A 25,840-nucleotide genomic window follows, 5' to 3' on the forward strand; every position below is an offset into this window, starting at 1 on the left:
CACGAAAGAAACGCATTCAGTAAAGTGCTACTTCCAGTTGATCACCAGTTGTGTAAGATGTCATTGTAGAGTGTGAATTGGTCTGTGTAATTATTGTAGTTGCAAAAGCAAATTTGGTGGCTATTGGTGTTACGTTTAAGAAAAAGCTGTATTTTCCAATGCAGGTTGAGAGTGATTATAGCTTGATTCCCTGCTATGAATCAATTTGGGTAGCCTGCTCTGCATCAACAAACTAAACAGAATTAAATACTAGTATACTGGCCATTTCGACAATATTGCGGTGATACTGATGATATACTACATTTGAAAAACCACATTAAATAAAACCACTTTTAAATTGAACAAGTATTTATAAAACTGACCTCTAAAAGAACCCCGGAGGCACAGCACCTTCTCTATTTAAGTTTTTGAAAACACACAATAACCAGTGTCTACCCTTAACCTATAAATTGTAACTCATTCCCTATATTACTAGAAAAATGTATTCTACATAATTAACACCTTCAATCTTGTACAATACCACGCATTACACATTGTAAATGTGTGTTACAGATGTCCTCAGGAGCCAAATTTACTGAAACAAAAAAGAATCAAGCCGTGTAATGGAATAACACCGGCTGGATGATTACGCTGACTGGGGCGGGTGTAAATCACATTATGGTTTCAGGGAATGTGATCCAACATCACAAGACTCAGGAGAGGCCGGAACAGGAAGCGCCCGGGACAATGTGTGTTCAAACGGGAGAGCGAGAATTCCTGCGAGCCACATTATTACGTTCAGCAGCTCCGCAGAACATGCAACAGGCAACAACCCAAAAATGGTTTAGGTGTGTTCTCCGTCCCCAGGGGTGTGGTGAAAGGAGCGCGCCGGCCTGGAGCCAAGATGGTGGTTAGGGTGAAAACCACAAAGTGAAAATAGAGGCGGCTGGGGCCAGGAAACGTCCGGCATAGATCAAAGCTGGGCGGAGCCTCAGCACACAACAAAGTGCTTCAATGACAGATGGAGGTCAAGAGCTTGAGTAGAGGAGTGTTTACGTATGTGCTAGGGCACTGAGGTCAGTCAGTGAATCAAAACAACGGCAACACGTAAGTTATCAGGCGACAAAGATGAAGAAATGTAAAGGTATCAGGTGAAGCCAGCGGGAATTAGGTTTGGTGGGGTTACAGAAGCCTGCAGCATTGGCTGACAAGAGCAGGGAAATGCACGAAATAAAAACCATCGAACGACACAAACAGCCCAAGATGTCACTGCAATAAAGATTGGGCCAGAGGCCAACAGAGACGGGTGGGTGTTGACGTCTGGGACGGTGTCTGAAGAGCACGGACGTGAGAAGCATGTTACAATGAGAGAGCAACACTGACCAGGATAGAAAAGGGGAAGCCGTTCGCAGACAGTGAGCCTAGACTGGCTGAAAATACTCATGGCCAAGAGCAGGGTAATTGCGGTCGGTTTTGGTGTGCTTACAACTTCAAGGTTGCGGGTTGGATTCCCACAGGCAAGTACCTCAAAAGCATGTATGGTATTGGCTTGCCTTGTGGGATGGATGCTGCTTTGGTACGAGAAGTGTGTTCAGAAACGAAGTAAACAACAGCAAGATAAGAGGATTAGAGTGACAAAAATATGTTAACCAGAAATGATAAAGAACCTGATGATCATTTATTTTTGACGACATGGTTTCTTTTAGTATTTAAAAAACTTGATTGGGAAACAGTTTGCAACAAAAAGTCTTTAGCATCCCTTGGCGCTATTCGGGAATGTTGAGGCCTATGGTGGAAGCGTTTACACCCAGGCCACTAGGGCACCCCAAAGACATATTTTTACTATCTGTTAACTTCCCAAAACCATCTTTCAGACTTCTGGGAGCTGCTGAAAACTACGACGTGCAAATCAAACACACAATATAATATGAAAACTGACAAAGTTACTTACGAGAGGCTCCTTGTTTTTGACCAGTCTAATGATTTTCACAGAATCCTCATCGTCGTCAATGTCTTCAGGCAGCGGAGGTAGTTCAGGGTCGTAACTCTTCTGGGCGATAGTGTCGTGGACCGACAGGAGGCTCTAGTGAAAGAAAGAGAGGGAAAGAGGGATTAAATGGGAGGAAAGCAATAAGAGGCAAGGTTTACCAGTCAAAACATAAAGGCCTTTGCTTTTACCTTAGTCTAATTAGCCAAATAAAGTCTAGCAAAACGTGCTATTAAAAGTGAAATCCATCATTTCTTTCTTAGAAACAACTGCAGGGAGGATGGTTATAAATTGAGGTGTCCGCCTAAAATCCTGGGTGATGAATATGAACGCATTCATTGCCAGGAGTTGGAGCTACATGCATTAATTGCCATTAGCCCCACGCTCTCCCAACATACATTTCTCTGATTAAAGGCCACCAGCAGTCACCTGGACCAATACTCACCAGGGACCATAAGTGAAAGGGAATGGGGGGGGGGGGGGCAACCTTGGCAATGGTTTATAATACCGAAGCGTTTTAGGGCACTCGAGAAGCGTTGTTCTGTGCTGTTCGTCGGCAAGCTCAAAGTAATGAAGTTCTCAGAGGCCTAGGATATTTCGCACGTTCATGAGCAGACATGAAAAAGAGACGGGACGCAGACAAGAATGATGCCATTGAGACGTTCATTTTTCAAACTATTTAACGACTGCATGTCCGGACCAAGATGCAGCTGGACGCGTGCTGCTTTTTCCGTGGTTGAGGAGAGGGGAGAGAAAAGTGAGAAAAACATCTTCCACCGTGTGTGCCAGACAAAAGTATAGAGGGGGAGAGGGGGAGAGAAAGAGAGAGAAGGATATGGTGAGAAGAGGAGCAGTGTGTTTTATGACATGGGAGCATGCTGCAGTACAGCGTTCAAGATGTTGCTAACTGGGAGCAGATGAGAGGAGGAGACACAACTGGAGCTCTGTGGCCCAGATCCACTGAGAGACAGGCTGACCAACACACACACAGAGTTTGTCTTGTCTTGAATCGTTTTTTTCTTAGTGCTAAACTTAAAGTATAATGCAGGTTTATTAAAGGGGCCCTGTTATGATTATTTTCAGGTTTCATATTTGTAATTGTTGCCTCTACTGTGACATGATTACATGCTTTAATGTTCAAATAGATCTCTCATACTGCTGTAGCAGCACCTCTTTTTACCCTCTGTTTGAAACCAGAGCCCAGTCTGCTCTGATTGTTTAGCTGGCCAGCTTTGTTGTGATTGGTCAACAACTTAGAGATGCCCCCAAAAGCATAATAGGACCCCTTTAAAACATTTGTCTTACTTTTATACTTGTAGTCATTATTCCTATCTGAATGTATAACATTGTAAACATAGGGCACTCTTTGGCCTGGACCTTTATTGCAAGTTATTCCATCTCCCCCTCCTCTAATTTCTTGTCATCTCTTTCCAATTTGTAACAAAGACATAAATCGGCCGATAAGAAAATGTAATGAAGTTCATTTCTGTGATCTAAGAACATGGAAACATCAGTAAAAAAATAAGTATATCCAGGCTCGTAACCCTAGCGTTCTGGCAATCAAACCAGCTTTTAATAAATCCCTGGGTTAGTCAAACGTATCTAGAAAAAACGTAGGGGAACGATGAAAACATTGACAATACAATTTATTATAACCTATAGAAACCCTGGGGACACCAAAAAAAGTAAGATTTTAATACTTAGATTTTTCTTCCTGACCCAATGTTTGATTTAAACTTGTACCAAACAAAAGGCTGTAACTCAAAACTCTTAAATGTAACCTGTAATTCTATCTTCGGTCCATAGTTACTCTAGGTGTCTTAGTCTTCCTCTAAAATGCCATAAAAGTCTTTTGTTTGCTCTTCTTCAATTTAATCTTTCATGTATTTTTTTACCAATAAGTTCCTGGGGTCAGTTTGTTCATTTTTCGGAAAGGCCGAACAATGTGTCCCTGGGATTCATCCGCACTGTACGTCAACACACGCCTTTAGTATTTAATGACAGTGGATGCTGTCATTATAGTGTTGAACTATTCTTTTGGAACGCAGAAAACCAAAACTTTTTGCAGATGAGAAAAATAAAGTAAACAGAATGAATCCCAAACCTCTGCTCAATGTTTAACATATGTATTATGTTCGTAGCACAATTTAATGGTATGGACCCAGATTTGCAGTGCACTGATTTGACCATTCGAAAGTTTAGCTATATATGTGAAAATACATGACTCTATAACACAGCCAGTGAATGAAAGTAGCTCTTCATTCAGAGCAGAATAAAATATCACAGGGCAAATATTGACAGAAGAACGCTTCTGACTTTGCGGCCACCATCTCTAATCCTGTTTTCTTTTACTTATTTTTCTCCGTTTTTTCTCCCACAGGGGGTATGAGAAATATACTTTTAATTTGCCCTTGTGTCAAATACTATGAAAATATCCTTTGTTGAAAGGCAGCCTGTGCCGTGACATCTAACTCGGAGAAAGGGGAAGAGTTTTTGAGTTTGGGGTTGGATACATGTGGTGTTGTGGCTCTCTTTATGGTGTTTGACTGTCAGTCGTAGTACAGGCGTCTATCAGTGTCTCGGCGGGGTGTGACTCCCATGCAGGCCTGGTGCCCGGGAAGCAGAAAAGCAGTGATTTGTTTGAGCTGTCCACCATTAGTGCCTGGAATGAGAATAGGCTCATGGTGAAACAATTTGTCATTCAATTAGTTGATTGACAATCAGCCAATTAATTTGTCTGATTTAACCTGTGTAAATAAATACAACTCAAACTCAACTGTTCAATTCACAAATAATGTAATTTAAATAAACATGTGCTGGATCCAGCTTGTCAAATATGACACATTGCTGCTTTTTTCAGTTTTTTATCGGAACAAACTGAAAAAGGTTGGACTATGGACTTTTGTTGACCAAAGGTGATTTGGAAAATAAATAAACCTTTCCCTTTATTCTGACATGATGATAGACTCAATGATAAACACACTATTCATTTAGAAACGTTGTTGTTGCAGAAAGGAATACAAAATGTACAAAACAGAGGCTCACCTCAACCTTTCCTCCACTAACCTGCCAGTCGCTGTTTCCTCTGAGCTCTATCCATCATTTGGCATAATATCCCTCATTGTGAATGTCCTCTTATTGATGGCACTTCCTCAAATCTGGCATTGCTCCCCACCGCCAAACTCTCCCCCATGGCCATGCCTAACAACCCGTAACAGAGCCACAGCTAATTCCTTGTAAAAACTCTCTAGGAAGTAGCAATAACAGATGCATGCTAATAGATAGCACATGGTACATGCCCTGGCTGGTGACCGTTGACATACGAGTACAGCTACACAGGTACAAATGTTTAACACACTCTGTATGGAAGCTTTCTTCCTGGGTTGATATGATTCAGTGGGTCTTGTTATGCCTCGGTGTCGGTGAATTAGCTCCCTAATCAAATCTATATCCTTTTATAGGCCCTGCAGCTGAGCAGAAAAGAGAGTGAGGGACGGATTGAAAGATAAAGGGCAACGAAGCCACCCTTGTTTTCCAGGCATCCCGTCCTTTCTCGGTTCACGTGTTTGTGTTCATTAGGCATAATAGGGATTCTAGAAAAACAGATCACTGAGCTTGACTAAATAAACCTGCTGGTACATTCCTGGTGTTGGCCTCTCATTAAGGCCCCCCAGGCCCTGTCACGGGCCCACTCGTTTTTCAGCTGCTATTGGTGCGAGGTTACTGCTTTACCTAGGCGGGAAGGACCCTGCTGTGGGCGTTCTGCCTCTGAGACGCTGCTGTAGGCCAGCTGGGATTTGACACTCACGCCCACCCTCCATAAGCCTTGAACCTCAGCACGTACCGCCCCGAGTCAAACACATACTGCGAGCGTGTATACACGTCGTCCCTCATACACACCGGCGGAAACAGCCGGCCATCATAATTGGCACTTTCATCACTGTCAATATTAGTCTTGCTGAGGGGGGCTAATACGGGTAAAAGTTGTTTTCTCATGTGCAAATCGTAAAAGAGAAAGTTTGAGGCAAGGAAGAGAAAGGAAGAGAGGGGAGTTTTAAAGAGTCTGATTTATATCCCCACCCTAGGAATGGATCATTTCAGCTATAATTAAGAGTGATACAGTTACTATCGTACAGAGACGCCATTCAAAGGCTGCAACCATCTGCTTGTGTTTTACACCCCCGGACCTGTGATTTACACTCGGGTTGGCTGGTACGGTATCAAGTGCCCTGGAGGACAGATGGAGACAGAAAGAGACCAAAGTTGGAATTCTTGAAGCCCACATGCTGCCTACGGTTTTAGACACCATGTCAGGAGAACATCAAGAGCCTCACAGTCACAGTGAAAGCCTTCCCTCCTAACCTTGGTGCTCGAATTAATCTATTGTTGAGCGAGTGTTCCAGCAATAGCAATCAAGTTTCAGGCGCTCAAAACCTGAACCAACACGAAATAGTAGAGCCAGGTCGTAAAGTTGAGAGGTAGAGAAAACTGTGCATGTGTGTGAAGACATGCAGATGTCAATAGCTCACTTTGACAACTCTGAGTGTGATGCTTTCAATCTAAAACAAACACACTATGGTGAGTAACTCAGAGAACATCAAACAAAGAAGATCCAGAAACTCAAACTTTCTTTGATGTTTTGATGGACAGATTCTGTTCGTGTATTATCTACGAGGTGTTTTCTTTGGCATCTCATAGCCGTGATACGTTTGAAATAAATCTTTGTTGTAGTCTTAGGTCAGTGATGAGTCCAGCGTACTACGGGTCGTCTCCCTTGGCCTCAGTTGCTTCTGTGCTTCTGACAGTGCTCTCGGCCAGCAGTAAAGGAAGGAGCAGCTGAATATTTTTCATTGTTTGGCTGACCTTGTTCAGCACTAAAGCTCAGGTTGGTTGAGAAGCGTATGGAGGTGGTGAGAGACAAGAACAGCAATGAATAAAGAAATAAAAATGGAAAAGACTGACAACAAGTAAATTGTACTTTGATAGAAAAAGCTGAAGTCAGATAGAGGATTTTGTAACAGTGCAGAAGTGGCGCCACAAATTTCACATTTATTTTTCTCTAATTTGATTGTGACAGGTTTGAATTCAATTGAGGTTAATAGAGAAGACTTCCCATAAGTGACCCAATAATTGTTTGGTAACTGATGGAAATCTACATCTAATTATTAGGGCTGTACCAATTTGAAAACTTTGAAAATTCATTGATAATGTCGACATTGAAACTCTAGATTAACATTCGATAGCCGCACAGATTGCTATGTTTACATGTCTATTCATTGTGTTAAAGTCTTTTAAGCTGTGCACTTGAAACTAGACAAAGATAGGGTGCAGCAACATTTTTTATATTATACCATTTTTAGAATTAGATTACAGCAGTGGCTGTGTAGGATTGTTTCTTGTGTGATCCAAACAAATCAGCTATGCTGAAATGTAATGTGTAAGAAGAAAGTGAAGAATTTCGATTGAAATGATGCATGAACATTGGGGGCTTGAATGTGTGATGAGAGAAGAAAAGAAAGTAAAAAGGGTTGGAAAAGCAACAGAATATTTGAACTAACTTGATGGCGAATGATCTGTCGCCATGCCAAAGGCATTTGATGGCATCCCATAATACGCTTAGATGCGTTGATGGCTGCATCGTTACCAAACCTGTGAAGTTTTGGGTAGTTTTGAGCATTTTCACTGAAGTTATGAGAAAACCGTATTTCATGGTGAGCATTGTGTTGCCATGGCAACGGCATTTGAAGAAATCTCAAAACTGTCCCGTAGATGTCTTCATGGCTGGACTGTTAAGCATACATGTGAAGTTTGAGCACTTTTTTAACATTTTCATAGGAGTTATAGCGACATCGTCTTTTATGGCGAGGGATACGCATCCCTCGCCATGGAAACGGCATATGATGACACCCCATAATTGACGTAGAGCTGTTGAGGGCTGGACCGTTAACCATTATCTGAAGTCTGGTGCTCTGAGCATGTCAGTTGGAGTTATGACATCATTGTGTTCCATGACACAGGTGTTTATATTTGAGCTAACGAGGTATCCAGAGATCAAAGGTTTCCATGGTGATGTGCAGTAATCAGTGAGAGGAGAGCATTTTCATTGTTCTGAATGAGATAAACCTCTTACATGTGAACGTTTTGTTGAAGAACCGTAACAGATATCGGTGAAATCTCCAAGCGTGAAGCATGTCAAGGAACTTGAGCATCTGAAGTGTACTTTTTTTGTACTTTCGGGTTAATAATGTGGCCTTTTTGGTAGATTAACTAAAGGTGTGCGGCTGCTGTGGTGGGGAAAGATTGGGCTGAACTTACAATGGGGTTTAATGGAGACATGTTGAAAGTTTTTGTCACTTCATGCCCTCAAGAGGCATTTTGTTTAATTATTTTTGCTTAATCTTTTTTTATTTTTCAAGCTACGAGATGTTTTCCTACATTTCTCATGAACAATTATGTCTCAGGAATGTAGGGTTTGGGAATTATGGCAGGTTTAAAAGAAAATATGAAGTCAAAATGAAATCTGTCCTCCACTCTAGCTGTGACATCACACACTCTAAAATCTGAAGAAGGCCTCTTTACCAGGGTCTGAACAATGTTTAATATCTCTAAAAGTACGAATCAGATTTAAAAGTTGTGTAACACGAATAATGTGGGAAAGATGTGTAACATTTTAAAGTTGGAATGAGGTTTCTGAGTGAAAGTATGAAGGAGCAGTTAGCAGTTGAAGTTGCATGAAGATTGTTCAAGTCTGAAGAGTTTCTCCATTGACTCCATGTTAAAAATGTGATGAATTTCTGGAATTATGAAAGTTATGAATAAGAAAAGTAATAGCCATCGATTCCCGACCGAGCTAAACGTTTTGATGTTCAAACGGAGTTTCTGCGATGTGGAATGTGGGAGAAGAAGAGGTACAAAATAACCCGGCGGAATAATAAAGATTTTTATGCGTAGCATAACAGATAGTTGGAATGCTGTATCAGAATTCCCACTAAATTAGGGTGACATATTCAATACGTAATTCAAAAACGTAAATAAAAAGTATGATGTAAAAGAGTGACGTTTGGTATTATGCTTGTAATCATAGGAACATCTAATTTAATATAATATAAGCCTTGTTGGCCTCTGGCTAAAATTTTTTAAAGACATTGCGTTGGACTGTGTGTCTGCATGAGTGTGCACCTGGCTTGCCGTCCCTTACTCCTGGCTTCACCTCTCCTCGCTTCATCAGTGGAAGTTGTCGAGCTTCCTGATCGATGACTTTCACAAGCTCCGAAAGCCACGAGTTTTGATGGATTGACCGTTGCATCGTCAAATACCTTCGACTTAAATGCAATTAAAATAATAAACGCGGGATCTCTGACACAGGCATGCTTCATAGCGGGTGCTGTGATCATTTGCCGGCACATTTCACTCCGGGGCTGACAGAGACAAAGGAGGTCACGCTGTCCCAATGTAACAAAGTGGGAGAGCAGAGATGTGATAGATTGGGAACGTTTGTCTTCCGGATTCTGGCTGTGTGTATTCCAACACCGAGTGGGATTGTGTGTGTTGACTGCTGGTTAAGTGTGATTAACTCAATTCCCATTCCTTACTACTGTATGGGTCCATCTTTCCAAAAATGTATGCAACTATATTGTTTTCATTTAAGAAATTAATCATTACATCACAAGCGTAGACATTGAAAAAAACCACATGTTGATTACACTTGTAACCCTGATCCTTTTGGGGAACCACTGTCTTTCCACAACCCTTGACAGTGAGAGGGATTGAATATTTGCATGCACTGCGCTGTTAATATGTGTGTATTGTGTCGGGACAGGACTTCATACGGAGCTGTTGTTTCTGGCAGAGCCCAAACAAGCATGACGACAGAGCGTTAAAGAAGGAACGCCGTCCAGTTCTCCTTCTTAATCCGCCCGTCTCGAATGCAGCTCTGTCTGGCTGAGACACCTGCAGGGCCTGATGGATGGCCAGTAATACATTAGAAAATCAGAGTGTGGAAATTCATTTTGAAGCTGTCTGTGTCTGGATAACGAGGCAAGCGGACGCAGCCGAAAAAAGCAAGACAATCTGGATCTATACGCAATGTTATTTTGTGTACGGCATGATAATTGCATCGCTTGAACAAACAGTGATGCAAGATGTTTGTGTGATGACATCAGCTAGAATACGAGCCAAATGTGTAGTGTGCTGAAGCCAGAACTGCCTGATATTTTCATACTGTGCTTGCAGCTTTACATTTGTATTAAATGAATATAGACTCACCTTCACGTGGGGTTTGGCCAGCAGTTGGAGAAGCTCTTTGATTTCTCCATTGGCTGATTTCCCTTCCAACTCCTTGGACAACTAAAGAGAGGACACAAGAGAGGCAATGCATTTACAATCAGGGTGGGCTACTGGACATGCTGTTTGGAAAATAAAAAAACCCATTGTCTTCTCTGGAGATTCTCACAAAGATTTCTATTGATCATGATTAGTGTCTTTAAGTCCTTGCTTCCAAACTACTATACTCAGTAAGGAAGTGTTCAACAGTGACCCCTCAAAAGCATGTGTAAAAAGTACAGTTTTATACTCAAGAGTACTGGCTGTGTTTGTCCCTTCAGGCATAAATAACCGACGGGGGCCTATCTGACAGGAAAGGTGATATTGTGTTAAATTAGGTGCATCGTAATGGGAGACGAGGTCACAGCTTGTCGTGGGGCCTAGTATTCACACTTGTTGCCATTTTTCTCTTGATTCAATTTACTGTCCAGAAGGATCCTTTTTCAATAAAAGTCTCAGGCACAGTCCATTCCTCTTGGAAACAATGGCAGCTGTGAGAGCATCTCTGTGCAGTGGGACGGCGCTGGACTGCGTTCATGATGAATGTCTGGTAGCTCGGAGACGAGTGACTCTGCTTCTAAAGCCAGGGCCACGCTCCTCCGTCTGCGGGGCTGATTTATGGAAGATCCTCCTGGACGTGCTGTGAGTGTGGAGAGGAGAGGAGAGCTGACGCACACAAAGCTCTGCTTGTACTGAGCCGGGATCAGGAGCTAATGTGGGCTACACAGAGAGGGCCAGTGAGGATCACAGTGTGAAGGGATGGAGGACAGCACACAGACATGCACTGTCATGTTTGTATGTGTGGTGTGTGAGGCTGTGCTGTACATGTTGTGTGTATTTTGTACCACATGTAGGTTAAAAATAAAGACAGCACAGCAGATTGTCTTTACATATTCATATTTATGTTGCTTTTACATCAGCATATAAAAGCACACTTTAAGTAGTAGTGATAGTCATTTTTTTAAATTAACTATCTTGTTTGTTTGTGACTCGATTAATCTAAAGGAATATTTGTTGATTAATTCACAAGGAAAATAATTAAAACTTTTTTTTAAAACAACTTAAAAAGGGACTTTCCTCAAAGTATAAGTTTTCTAAATATACATACAAAACTGACTAAAAACTTTTTTTTTTTAAAGTATTGTTTTGAACCACAATGTCCCTTTTGTATTTCTCCTAATTGGGAGTCAAAGGGTGGAAGAGGTCATATTTTGTGCAGACTCTAAAACTTTCAGAGACAATATTTGTGATTTTGAGTTCTACAAATAAAAAGTTATTGCTGGAATAATGAAATCAAAAGTATAAACAAATCCTACAACAATACAATAAAAGAAAATACGCTTGTTTCTTCTTGATATGACGATAAACACTACACAAATTGTGAATGGTAAAATAGTTTGGTTGGATAGAACCGTGAGGAGACACATAGATGAATTTGTGCCTCTGATGTCATCACGTAACAGATAAGCAGAACAGGGGAACCTCTCCAACCGCAGTGTTCTCCTTTAAGGCAGACGATGACAGTTTGTTTGAATAACGACCCCTGTGGAGCGGGAATAAAGCTACAGAGGTGAGGCAGAGGTAAAGGCGGGGTGAAGGCAGAGGGCCGAGTCTTAGACAGGGGTTAGGGAGGAGGCTGTGTCACTTTACCCCAAGAAAGTAACATGTGCTATTGCCTGGGGAGAGGGGTCTTTTCAGTATTTCCATTAGCTTTGTCCCCCTAAGGGAGAGACACATGCTAATGAATAGTCACAGTGGTCAAGGTTACTCCAGCTGAACCTCAGTCAACCCTGCATTACTTCACTTTTTTTCAAATATACAAAATAATAGAAAGGTCAGGAGGGAGAGTGAGGAAGTGTGAGAAAAAACAAAATGTGCAGGGGGAGTAGCGCCACAAAACAAAGAGATGAGCCACGTGATCAATGAGAGAAAACAATGAGGAGGTGGACATAGAGGGGAGTCGGGGTCAGGGTCTTTAGTGAGGGAAAATCTCTTTCTCTGATACACCGCCATCCGTCATCTCATCGCCGAGTCGTTTACAGCGAGGGAGGGAGACACCGCAAGACAGAGAACTGTACATTTCCAGTCCCTCATATTGTCTTATTAAAGCACCTTGTCCCATAACTCAGCGTGGAGGACAGACGGGACATGTTTGACAACACGCTCTGCTCTTCACCTTCATGCTTCCACGTTGGAGTCATATTTTCCGTCCTCAGACTTCACAGAGAGAGGGGGAGGGGGCCAAACAAATGATGCTGGATCCCCTTTGAGACTGTGTTTATTTCATTTGTTAAATGTCATGACAGGCCCTGCAGTGTTTGGATAAGTTTGATCCCGGCATGTCAGTTTATAGCTCGCACTTGACCCTGAAAGGCTAAGGGCTCACCGCTTTGATATATAGCTGCCAATACATCAAGCTGACTTTATGTAAAGTGGTTTTATTTAAACATTAAACCTGCTAAGAGTTTATTTAGAAAAGTATGATCTCACTCATGCATTTCTTATGATGGATGAAATTCACTTTATTTAAATGTGTTACTGATTATTATTGCATCTGTTAACGTGAATCCATTCTCACAAAGCATTATGCATTGATTTTACACAGTTATGCACAAATATGTTTTCCTATTATTATATTTTATAGGTTCCAATAAACGCTTTAACGCGTCATGGTATAAAAATAACTGGCTTTCACTCGCTTAAAAATGAATAAAAAGAGAATAATGAATAAAATCAATTTGACTCACATTTAAAGAGTGTCTGAAAGGAAAAAGCTGTTTCATCCAAATGTATTTTCAATAGGGTCGATCTTAGAATACAAGCAGTATATCAGCAGAACTATTTAAGATGCTCTATTTATTATAATACCTAACAGGTGCTTATTTACAGCTCCAGCTTTCTCAAGCAAGAACACTGTTAACACTTTAAGAGAAAAGAAGATTTTGTGTAAACTACTATTTCGTGTGTAAACTAGTATTTATTTACAAGGATTGTATTCACAGAGCGATAATGAACTTGTAAAATAAATCAGTATGCCTTTTATAACGGCAAGAGTAATATTTTCAGTTATAACATGAGTCATAATCAATAAAAATACACAATTTGGGTTAAATGATCATGAAAAGTCCTGACTATCTACTAATTAAACTCGTTATTTAACATAAAGGTTAAATGGTCCTAAGGTATAAATATTATTTACATTTTAAGATACCAACCAAAGGCTTGTGGCGCCATCATTTGCTTAACAGTCAAATCTGACATATTTATATTAAAGCCCCCCCTCTCTGTTTGCCAGTCTCTGTCTCTTTCCTACATATTATAGTATGTATAGAACAGTGCCCTCTGATGGCACCCAGTGGTCTTCCTAAGTAACAGCACGTATTTGGGTGATAATAAAGATGTTGGGAAGCCGGCCAGAGGAGAAAAAGGAGGCTTTGAGGTAGGAAGGATACGAGTCAGCCACCACAGTCTCGGTTCAAGCGATGGACATACTGATCTGGAACAAGGGGCTGGCATTCATCTTACTGTTCAAGAGCGTATGTTGCTTTTCAACACGATTGATAGAGACTGATTGGATCGACATACATCGAGCTGGTTCACGTGTGAGACTGATTTGCCCTCTTTTGATTAATGTTAGTGGTATTCTTACATTCCACAATGAGGCAATAGTGCTTCTATTTCATCCTTAATAAGGGCTGGGGAGAAACTGTGCGGTAATAAACGCACGTGCATCCATAAAAGTGTGTGCGCAGTCACGTCCCGACATGTCTTCATGTGTTTGTAATACAGCACTTATTCCCTGGGCCCGTTATCGATCGTGTTTCAGCCGGTGTTGGCGGTTGTTTGAGCAGTGGCAGTCACCTGCTGTGTGCGCTAGACAGTGCAGCCGGGGGCAGGCAGGGGTTGAAGTGTCATTTTATGTTAGGTAATAAATTAAGCCTCCATTACCCGAAACCTAAGCCCAAAATGAATTTCATCTAACTGTAGATCTCTCCTGGTGCACTCTAGTCCTTAGCCACCACTTCAATAGTGTTCATTTGGAGCGGTGACACGGCTGAAAAACAATCCGCTTTAAAAATACATTGCTTTTTTGACTAGCCAAGAGAGGGGGTCTCAAGATTGTGGTGTGCTGCTTGACTCTTTGATACACCATCTCTGGGATTTATTCTGATACCCGATAATCCCAAGGAGACGCTTTGCGGGGCATTCACCAGGAAGCATAGATTTGAAAGTCTGTAATTTGACAAAAAAGAATGGGAAAGGAAACCTGCAAGGAGGAGGGGGAAGATGGAGGCTGATAGTTGGGGGTCTCTTGAGAAATGTATGGCCTCTCAACACGGAATAAAGAAGCAGAGTGAAGTCTTAGGAAATAGAAGCAATCCTTTCCACTCTGTTGGCTACTGGTAGGATTCTTGTTTTGGTGTTATTTGGTTAGTGGTGTTCCTTGCCGAGACTAAACGCAGGGTAGGAAAGAAACACAACCAGGAATGGAGCAATAAAATGTCTATTTGGGAATATCGTGCAGACGGATTGATTTAAGCGTGGCCATCCTGGTTTGGTTAAGGGTCCTGGTTGGGACTCCTATCATTTGCATTGGCGTGTGCGAACCTACCAGGATGGAACATTGCTGGCACTTTCACTTGTAAGGTCAGAAAAACCACTGGAGTCCACAACACGTATTTTCTCTGTGACAGTCTCCCTCCTCCTCGTTCTTTACCTCTACTGACTGTACAAACTTCGGCCCCTGTTGCGGTCGTCTTTCCCTTGACTCTGAACTAATTAGGATGATGTATGGCTGCGGGATCTTTAGAAGGGGTGGAATAGTCGGAGGCACTTTGATTACAATAAACAGAGCTGGGGATTTCAAACAAAACCACACACCAGTGAAAGGGCTTTTCCTCCCCTCCTCTGACCGTGCCAGGCTGGATCCTGGGTTTACACAGGTGTGTGTGCACGCATGTGGATGTGAGCGGGGCACTTGAATGTGTACACTTGGCTTTCAATAAATATCGGAGTTGAACAATACTGAAACAAATGTCAGGACACTGGCTCAATAAATCAGACGTAATATCTTTCACAGGTTGCAAGAGCAGCAGGGCCAATGGAAGAAAATCATCATCAGTGGTGTTGTTGGTACTATTTTTGTCTGTGTGATGACTTCTCATTAAGAGGTTAATTAATGAAGAGGGAATGCACGCCATGAGCATTGCTTCCTGTCTCTCTAAATTGGAATATCTCATGCTGTGATTTATGTTTATATGATGTAACTTCACAATCATATCTAGTTTGTCATTCGCGCCCATCCATCTTCAGTGTATTACTGAAATGGAAGCCTTTGCATCTGATTTTTGCCATGGGAAAATTCTAGGTCATGTCCTTGCAGAACTGGATTTTCGCTTTTGTGGTGTATGGCTAGATGTTTGGGCGACGAGTGGGCGGGCGAGTAGGTGGTGGGCGCAGAGGAGGGGTGCTGTAGTGTTATTGTAACAGTAAGTGAGTACGCACTGAGGGGTTACAGGTCGTAGTTCACTCCAGGGTAAGAGGTGAAAGAGGACAAACAGTGCCAGGGCTACTGCACGCTACTGGGGATGGTGTTGAGAGTATGTGTGTTACAGATAAAGACGCACTTGTGATGTGAATTTTTTTTCAGCTCAACCTACACAACATCTAACTGTGCAACAGCAGAACAAGACAGACTACCTCGCTGCCTTAACAGAGTCTCTGTGGGTTTGAGTATAAGCAAATCACGCTTGCTTTGTTTTTCAAACACAAAACAGTTAGACAGATCGTGGAAGGCAGAGAAGACAAAGTGTGTGTTTAGGCAGTTGACTAATTAAAAGGAAAACTTCACAGTACAGAAACTTAATTCTATTGTGTTGCTTTTAAATGCACCAAAACTAAACCCAATTGAACCTATTCAGATGTTTTTAGAAGCATGATGATCATCACTTTTAGAGGCCCAACACCACTCAGACACTTTATGATGCTTTTCCCTTTCATGTGTCAACCATCTGAATATGCGATAAATTGAAACCTTCCTTCCAAAGGAAGAAAATAACTTACTTCATGGGCCAGAGCAGCAGCGCTGTCCAGAACTGGGACGGGTTTGCTCTCTTCGTAGAGCTGCAGCTGCTCGTGGATCTGAAAGGACAGATTGCGTTTATCAGTAAGGGCGACAAAAAAAGGGAGAAAAAGAGGGGGGGAAAAGGGAGAGAGAGGGGAGGTCAATGTTGGGCTGCAGAGGCCACGGAGAGGCCTCTCCGAGCAAACACACCCATACACACACACCCATCTGCACTGCTACAAGCACACATATATGAAAACATGTACAGCCTCCATCCGCACCATGTTCTACTTGCTCACACTCACAGTAGATCTAAACGGCAACCAATCTCACACACACACACACACACACACACACACACACACACACACACACACACACACACACACACACACACACACACACACACACACACACACACACACACACACACACACACACACACACACACACACACACACACACACACACACACACACACACACACACACACACACACACACACACACACACACACACACACACACACACACACACACACACACACACACACACACACACACGTGCTTCTAAGTATGTCAACTCGCCTAGCCACTGTACAAACAATCCAGTTTTCCACCGTGCATTTGATATGCCCCAGCGGCCTGAGGATTCCAAATCATTTCAACAGTCTGGTTAAATTGGCTAAACATTTCCTTATCAGCCTGAGCGCTGCAACTGCACAATGTTGAGAGACAAAGATGTGTCTCTGGAGAATCACTAAAATGGAAAAGTAGGCCCGACCCTTATGTTAACGTTTACTCATTTACACACACAAAAACATTTTAAAAAACTGAAACGTGGAGCGGAGATGGAATTATTTCTACACGCGGGAAGGTGCTTGTGCTCCAGCCTACGTGCACAGAAAAAACACTACAGCAATTGAATTTGTCATTAGAGAGCAGCTGTGCAGGAATGTGTTGACAGGCTACTGTCAGGTCCCATCAGAGAACATTGACTATCCTCCCAACAGCCAATCCTGAGTCTCTCCTCAGCCCAGCAAGGTGAAGGGGAGCAAGGCCACGGGTCTGACTGATAGCTGGGCCCCGGTCCTGGAGCCTGCAGTTAGATGGCTCACACAGCATTCCAGCACAATGGTGGAACAGAAGGCCCTTTGGCTGGGGAGAGAGTGAAGAAGAAGCCCCTGGGCCAACTCGTTTGTAAGGGCCAAATTCACACATGTGGGAGCATACGCACACAGAAGGAGCTGTGTGACAGAGAATCGATTTGTAGAACAGAAAGAGACATGAGAAGCAGTTTGTTTGCCGTCACTTTGCGAGCAGCTACAGATGCTGTGTGCAATTAAAACATCTGTTTAAGAACTGACATCTTCGCTACACAAACGTGTTTTGACTACACTACAGTAGAAGCTCTGTGTAAACTTTAAAATGACAAAATCACAGCATGTGTTATTTCTAATGACATTCCCACTGGAAATGTTTTTCTTTCTTCTTTGAGCAAAAAGGTGCAGATACGGTAACTTGAATCTTTCTTGTTGTCATTGATATCCACCACTATGATCTCAATCACGACACAATAGCTTGTGTTAGCATTCAAAAGGGAGTTTTCTGGTGAGAAAAATGCAGGAGCAACTGTGTGTCAAATGTCTTTGCACACGTACGCCCCTCATGGTTCGTGAAAACTCCAGCTCAACTGTTTGGCCTTTAACAAGAACAGCCCTTTCAGCTTGACTTATCCACACACTTTCACGTGATAAATCATGACCTGTTAGGACTGTGTCTCAGCCAACAGAGCAGCCATGTTTCAAGGTCAGCTGAGAGGTTCAAATCCCTGTGTAAAGCCCACATTACTCGGCTATAAAACATGGTGCATTAGGCTCGTTGTGGACGTAATCTGCTGAAGGCCTGAGGGAGGCAGATGGTTAGTCGGCTGTAGAGCGCTGAAAGCTGCAACTGGAAGGGAAGTTAGACAAACGTTGTTGGAAATAGCAATACATTAGCGTCATAAGAGGTGCAGGTACATATACATGAGTAGAGATAAAGCAAGGGACAGATATACAAAAAAAAGAGGGGAATGCAGCACTTATAAGCCTGAGTAGACTCCACTGTTTAAGAGGTACTGGGTTAAACTGCTGTCAGTGTGTTCCATGTTTTATGGCATCACATTTAAGATGGACACTCTTGGGCATTTCCTGGACATTTTCATCCTCATCTGTTTAATTTCACATAACCGCGTCATATTTGAACAATTACTCTGTACTGTTCATAAAGTCCCAACAACTCCACCCTTTGCTCTGACTCCTCCGTCTGCAAAAGAAGGCTGTAAAAAGCCAGGCAGGCAGCTCTGGTTACTTCATCTGTCCTGATCAACTTTGTAAGAAAACAGATGAAATAAACGTGAGGTTGCCAGTGTCTTTAGCCCTCCAGCATACCGCAGTCCTAGTGACATCTGCTTAGGTAGTTGTTGCTCCACCACCTCGACTTACTTAGTTACTGTGGAATTTCTTCCCTGCTTGGTGAGCAAATGCAAGATTGAAATGCTTTTATTTACAGTTCAGGACACTTTCCAAGTGCCTGTCCATGACGCAGTAATGCATTTAAAAGTCATTACCCCAATTTTTTGCAAACGTTCTCTGTCCCTTTGGTGAGGCAGCAATGCCAAGTGGCCTGGCCCAACACAAAAAAAACGTGAGAGACAGTGTTGTACAGCCAAAGAGGCTTTAGCACAAACCAGAGTTTGATTCCTGGACACATACCCGAATCAAATTCTGGGATTATGAAGCTTCTCAGATGAAAAATGTATTGCATGCTGCTTCTATGTAAAATAAGGCAGTAGAGACAGGATCCAAATGCTTACAAATCAGGGAGGAAAGCTCCCTGAAGTAGGAGCTGAGAAAAGATGAATGAATGTGCACCTTCACTGAAGCTTAAGAAAAAAATGCTACAAAAGGAGCAGTGTGAGTGCTGTCTCCACAGAGGCCTCAGACTAAGTTGTGTTTGCTTCCAGGAATACCCTGCAGGCTTAAAATACACACAGCAACAACTTTTAAAAGAAAAAAACCGACACTGGTAAGAATTGATATGAAAGAATTCCAACAAGGATGGACTTGAAAACAAACATAGCATCCATCTTCATCATCTTTGGACAGGGGCTCTAACCCCTGCTAAGGATCACTTTTAAGGTAAAGGATCCGAAACCCTTAGTATTCAAACTCAGCAATTGGCTCTCAACATATACTGTAGGTATCAATAAAGCCGGGTTAAAAAGCTACCTTACAAACATCAACTCAGACACAATACAGCAACCGATGTCTGGCACAGAAGGAGGGTGACAGCGTGCAAAAGTGCAAAGGTTTGATAGATGGAGAAAGGAGAAAGAGAGGTCTGGAGATCACAGCGCTGTATAGTGTTTCTGTTTTCAAGTTCTGCAAAGAGGCTCAAGGCTTCTGGTTAATGTCCACTGCCCAGAACACTTCAGGTCGGACCAGTTAGGGTTGACAATCTTTCTTCCACTCCTGTTTCTATATCAACCCACCATAGAGGATCTAATATCAGGCCCTCATTGATCCACCAGGGTCCGATCTCCTGGTCAGATCCAGAACACCTTGTCAAGGCACCGTGGCATGGTACAGTAGATCAAGTTAAGGAGACAGGAAGGGGGAATTACAGGCAGACGTGCAGGGTTGCAGCTGGAATAGCTGTGAAATGATATGTTTACTCAAGGGAAAAAGAGAAAAAGATATTTTTTTTTCTTCTGTTACGGTAGGTTAGCTTACAAAGAACTGGCTTCATCCCCTGGTATGAGGGCATCAGATCCTGGATATTGTGCTGTTGTTTATGAATAAATCCTGCAGATGACAGTACCATTCACCATCAGCCTGTTAAGGGTGCAACCAACAATTTCACCCTTACAAAAAAGTAATTAAAACCAGTGTCGTCAAGAAGCAGATAAAGAAAACCACAGCATCTACCGGTAGTTAATATTGCCATTAGCAACTAAGCTCACACAGAAGGGTGGCACATATGTTATGCATGCACCTCCCAGAATATCTCCTCTCAGACAATGTTGTATGGTGGTTGATCTACAAAAATGTAGATTTGTATTTAGATGGATAAACCACACACCAGTAATTAGGAAGGTATGCCAAGGCTTTCAGCATTTTCTTCAGTCAATGTCAGTTTCTACATGGCAAGAGTTTAAGATCTTATCAGTATGCACCCCCTTCCACATAAATGTGATTAACTTTTTTTATTTGAAAATTATTCTAATTCTGAAATGGGTACCTGGGAGAGCATTGAAGGTCTTGAGGACACTTGTGGCGCATTTCCACCGCAGGCCTCGCTCGGTTTGGTTAGGCCTCATTAGGCCCGGCTCACTTTAATGCTGCGCTTCCTTTACAGTTTAGGAGCTGGGGCAGTAACTATAGTAACGCAGTGTAGGCGGAGCCGTGACATCATCTTCAATGAGCACCCGTGAGCACCCCAGAAAAAACAACATCAGCCGTTAGCTGTTTGCACTCAAGCTCCTCATATCTATTCAGAAACTAGACAAAAGTTAAACAAGTACAAACCACTGACTTTCTGTGTCATGGCGAATACAGTTGCTGGTTTATGTCTGTATAGGCCGTTGTGAGTGTGGACGGTCGGAGCATATAGTCTATAGCCTATTGCGTTAGCTTAGCCGATCTCCATTTAGACAACAAATCTAATCAAGTTTTATTTATATAGCACATTTTTAAACGATTTTTGGTCGAGCCAAAGTGCTGTACATATAATAAAAATACCCTACAGTAGAGACACTTTACAGCAAATACAACAGCACAGATTGTGCACAATATCAGCATGAGAAAACGACACCCTCTGTCCTTAAACCCTCACATCGTACAATGAAAAACCTCCAGAGAAAAACCCACAGTTTAAAGGGGAACATGGGAGAAACCTCAGGGAGAGCAACAGAGGAGGGATCCCTCTCCCAGGACGGACAGACGTGCAATAGATGCCGTGTGTAAATCGAAGAGATAATACATTTTACAGCGTAGGTAGACCAAATGTTTGGAAATGCATGTGTCTATAATAAGAAGATCACGCATTTTAAAAGGTTTTTCGCCTGCCGTCTGTCTGCAGACTTGTCAAAGCATTGATTCATGGTTTTTACTAACCGGTATCAGTGTGTTGTTACTTCGGCAACATTTTGGAACGTGTATTACAATTAAATCACGGTCAAATATGTTCATCTTGTCGTAGTTGTAACCCCCATGGCAGCGATTCTCTCTCTAGTTTAGCAAACCCAGCCCGACTCAGCCCTGTTTGTTGGCCTCGATAGAACCACGATTTAGTCGGGCCAGAAAAAAGGTGAAAAAGTAGCCCCGGGCCAAAACTAGGCCAAGTGGAAGCGCAACCAAAAACAGGCCCTGCACGGCTCGGCACGCTTAAAGCGAGCTCCGTGCTGCAGTGGAAACGCGCCATTGGTCATCTACTGATTAATGGGCAAATGTCCTCACATTATTGAGCAGAAAATCTACCTTTTCTTTACCAAGACCCCATACAGAGCAGTTTTGGCGAATAAGCTTGCCTCTCATTTGTTGTGGAAAAAGCCTGGAGAGTGTGACAGGTAATTAAGAGCTAGCAGTGGACACAGAGGACGAGACAGAGAGAGACCAAGGCAGCTGGCCAAAAGTCATGACAGCCACATCACTTAGATAGAGGATACATTTCCTCCTGGAGCTCTTGGAAAAGGAGCACAGAGGCCCCAGACACACCTCCATAGACGCTCTGTATGTTTTGAGGCCACAGTGCAGGACACAGTCATACTTGTCTACATACGACGACCGCCTTGAGACACAGCTGAAATTCCAACTTTTACAAAAACATCACCAAGTGAAGTGGCATCGATCAATTTAGAGACTCATTCATGTGAAGTATAGCAGCTATTCGTTCAGGAAAAGTATTCTGAATATGTAAGGGCGTAAAGCCAGGACAAATGCATCTGACTTACTAAATCAGATTGATTTGGGTTCTTTTCAGGCACTCAAATCAATATATAAAATTGTGAAGACTATATTTAAAAGCTCCAGGTGAGCCTTTTGTGTTTGCAGGCAGCTCTCAGGCCATATGGGAGTGATAAATACACTATATGGCACTATGAACCTAATTTTCCATATTCTGCGTATTGCTCGTATTCTCCATGTCCTATTAAGATTGGCTTCGTATCGACTAAACCTTCTGGTTTCACTTTGAGTCCTTTTTATTCCTTAGACATACGGAATCGGGTTCAACCAAAGTGACCTGGAATAATGGTTGTGGTATCCCTCCAGAGATTCTCCTTGATTACCAATATGGACATTTGACTGATAGAATGGGGGCTAGTGTATCTTTAGACCCCCTCTCATTTTCACTTTCCCCCCATTGCTCCAGACATGGTTCAATTGAATGATTTGAACGTTTTATTCAGCAGTCAAACGGCCATACTGCAATCTGTCTGCTGCACTAAGAAGCTTGCTCCCTCTTTACCTCTGTCCCTATCACAACCTTCCCTTTGGCTTCATCCTTCGTCTATTCGTCTAGCTCTTCTGGCTCAACTCAAAGGAGCTTGTTTGTGGAGATTAAGAATGATCTTTTGACTTAATGCTGTATTCGACTTTTAAACTCCTCGAAAAATATTTACAAGGTAGCCTTAGCGCAGAGTAAAACATTGCAAGGGGGGGGAGGTTTTCAAACTGTAAATAACCACCTGGCTTGTGTCGGAAAGAAGATTTTTCTAGCAACAAATTGCAGAGTTCTTAAGTTTGCAATCACTACCATACCGAATAAGAAGAGAAGAATGTACACATAGATGTATGAACATGAATATCATTTTATTATTATGGATAGAAGCTCGCTTTTCGAAAGCCGCCTGAAGGTATTTACTCAACTCCTCACGAGGGTTCCTGTTCCCCCAGAATAATAAATAGAGAGCTCAGAGTGCAGAGGACGTGAGGATCACAGACAGTACGAGTGGATCTCTGAGGTGGTATAGGTTTACAGGTTTAGACTTGAACCAGAGACAATTAGCCAGTTTTTTTTTTCTTCTGAGTACAGGGTGTGAGGCTTAAAGGACTCAGGGTGAGAGGTTTAGGACAATTTTCTTTTTGTGATCTTCATGGTTAATGCCTGGCAAGGGGCAAGTCATGTTTTGAGTAGAAAGGTTAAGATAACTGCCCAAAGAGCAAGTCTATGGTTGCTGTCAAGGACAACAGTGGACGGACATTACAGAGTGAGTCATACAACTTGGAAGGCTACCTAGAGCGCGGTCCAGTTATTCATGGGATACCAAGTCTGGTACTCAAGGAATACAGTCCAGTTTGTCTGAAAATGAGCTAATTTACCATAAATAGCTGAAACTTTCCATCTGGGTACAAGCGTTAGCTGCAGCACCTTTACATGTCGTTAAAGGCTCGTAGCACTGAAGAACAAACTGGCAAGCCCACATCAATGTTGCTGTGTTACAATGTGGCAAGTGCCAAGCCTATTAGCAACTAACAGAAGCTGAATTTAAGGGAAAACTGACTGACCACAAAATGAGGGATCTTGAGGCCTGGCTAAAGGCCTGCTGACAGAAACTTGGTCTTTAAGGAGAGCCCCACCTGAGGCAGGTGGAAATTGAATATTGTATTATATTTCCTGTGGGTTTTTGTTGAGCTGGAACTTGGCAGTGGAACAGTGAGTGTGGTGGAATTTAGAGAAAGCACACTTGAGTAACTCCCTTTAATTGAAAAGAGGGGAACTGTCTGCGTCGTTTTAGCCATGCTAGCTATACGCGCCAGCACTCGCATTACATGTCAGCACTGGTGGCGCACCGGTCTGCAAAATGAGGCGAACTTGGGAGCCGGGAGCCGCTGAAAGATGATATTAGAAAATATTTGTTTCGTCTTTGTGACATAATAGGATTAGGAGGCACATGAGAGGCTCTCCCAACTATCTGATGAGGACAGGTGAGGAGAGACAAAAAGAAACTAAGTCTGATTACGGTCTTCATGTAGGTCTTCTTCTTTCTTGTCTCTCTTTCCATCTTTGACACCTCTTCCTCTGGTACTTCTCTGTCCCTCCAGACAGACTGACCAGTAACCGATGCTTCATAATTACCCAGGTGAGGCTTGAGCGTTTCCATATGAGAGACCTGGGTTGCCGGGCCTGTCAGATTAACATGATGTGTGTGTTTTCTCTCTGCTGTTTAGCCATTCCCAAAGTATCCCCTTCACAGCCTTGTGGAATATAAGGTGGAACCTGTAGAGTTTTGGTGGTGGGGCTTAAGAGGAAGGGGACAATTAAGGTTTTTATTAATGGTGTGCCACTGACGTTAGCCATGTTCACCTGAATGTTGGGTCTGAGTGCTGGTCTTAGCTGTAAGGCGAGATGGTTGTTCTGTTCTTCTGTGTGTGTTTCAAAGTCAGCCTGTCTCTCTGTTTGGCTCACTAGCTGACAGGCTGGCTCACATCTCAGTACCAAGTAGAAAGCAGAGGAAACACATAGTTCTGCTTGTCTGGAGCGGGGCACTTTCCACTTATGCCTCCACGTTAACGATAAGAGACGCTAAAAGCAGCTCGGTTTCTCTCCATTGAATAAAAAGGAAGAATACGAAAATAGGTTCGAAAACGGGCTCATTGTGGTGAGAAAATGTGGTTTTTTGATGCTATAATGACTCATCATTTTGTGGCTGCGGTAGCCAGATAACTGTATAATATTCACAGCTACAGTAACAAAAGTGAATTGGGTGAATTAACTGCATTAACTTATAACTACGGAACCGTAATGAGATGGCGCCCAATGTGAGAAACGTTCAGTGTCCCTCTACCGCATGAAGAAAGTTGTATTCAGATTTCAGGACAGCATACAGGGAGTTGGTTTTACCATTAAACTGTTCTTTCATCCACACACTCACTAGCACACACTTACACCTGATATTTCAGCTTTTAACCCTAAAAATGCTCAATTTGTTGGGCTTCCTAAGGCCGTTCAAACAAACAAAAAAGAAAAGGATGGAATAGGGACAACTGCTTCCGAGATCCAACAGTAACTACTTCTACCTGGCTAATTTGTCCTGCTCCACCGGAGACTTCTAAGGGGATCCTAGGGCCGATGGGTTATCTAATCCCTCTGGTCTTGGGTTTCCTCCACATATTCAGTATCTAAGAATCCAATTCTCATCAATTCTTCCTTTATCTAATAGCGTTTCATTTTTTGTCTCTATCTTCACTTTTGCTGCAACAATGTACATTTCCCCTCTGTTTGAAGAATAAAGGTATTCTGATTCTGAATTATTCTCAATGGACAGCAGAGCAGATGTGCAGCCTATAACCTTTTTCCAAAAATATTTCAAAAAGCCATTTGTGCATAGCTTTCAACACATCAGGTAAAGAGCCTGTAATGCACTTTTGCTTCAACAGCACTAACACGTTCTACCCTTTATGTTTCTCTTGAAAGTTTACCTAGGTATAATCAGGAGTGATTAGA

The 25,840-nt window shown here is 42.5% G+C and overlaps 1 protein-coding gene across 3 annotated transcripts in view; it reads right to left on the bottom strand.

The window, feature by feature from the left end:
• The window catches only part of mpp7a (MAGUK p55 scaffold protein 7a), a 138,950-nt gene that overhangs the window by 54,202 nt on the left and 58,908 nt on the right, over nucleotides 1-25,840 (bottom strand). For all 3 annotated transcript variants that reach the window (XM_079662313.1, XM_079662314.1, XM_079662315.1), the window contains exons 4-6: nucleotides 16,352-16,429; nucleotides 10,232-10,312; nucleotides 1,931-2,062 (exon numbers count right to left, since the gene is read on the bottom strand). In XM_079662313.1, the coding sequence (XP_079518439.1) occupies nucleotides 1,931-2,062; nucleotides 10,232-10,312; nucleotides 16,352-16,429 (291 nt within the window). The remainder of the gene's footprint in view (nucleotides 1-1,930; nucleotides 2,063-10,231; nucleotides 10,313-16,351; nucleotides 16,430-25,840) is intronic.

The sequence above is a fragment of the Notothenia rossii genome (assembly GCF_949606895.1).
Source record: "Notothenia rossii genome assembly, chromosome: 12".
Classification (NCBI taxonomy): Eukaryota; Metazoa; Chordata; class Actinopteri; order Perciformes; family Nototheniidae; genus Notothenia; species Notothenia rossii.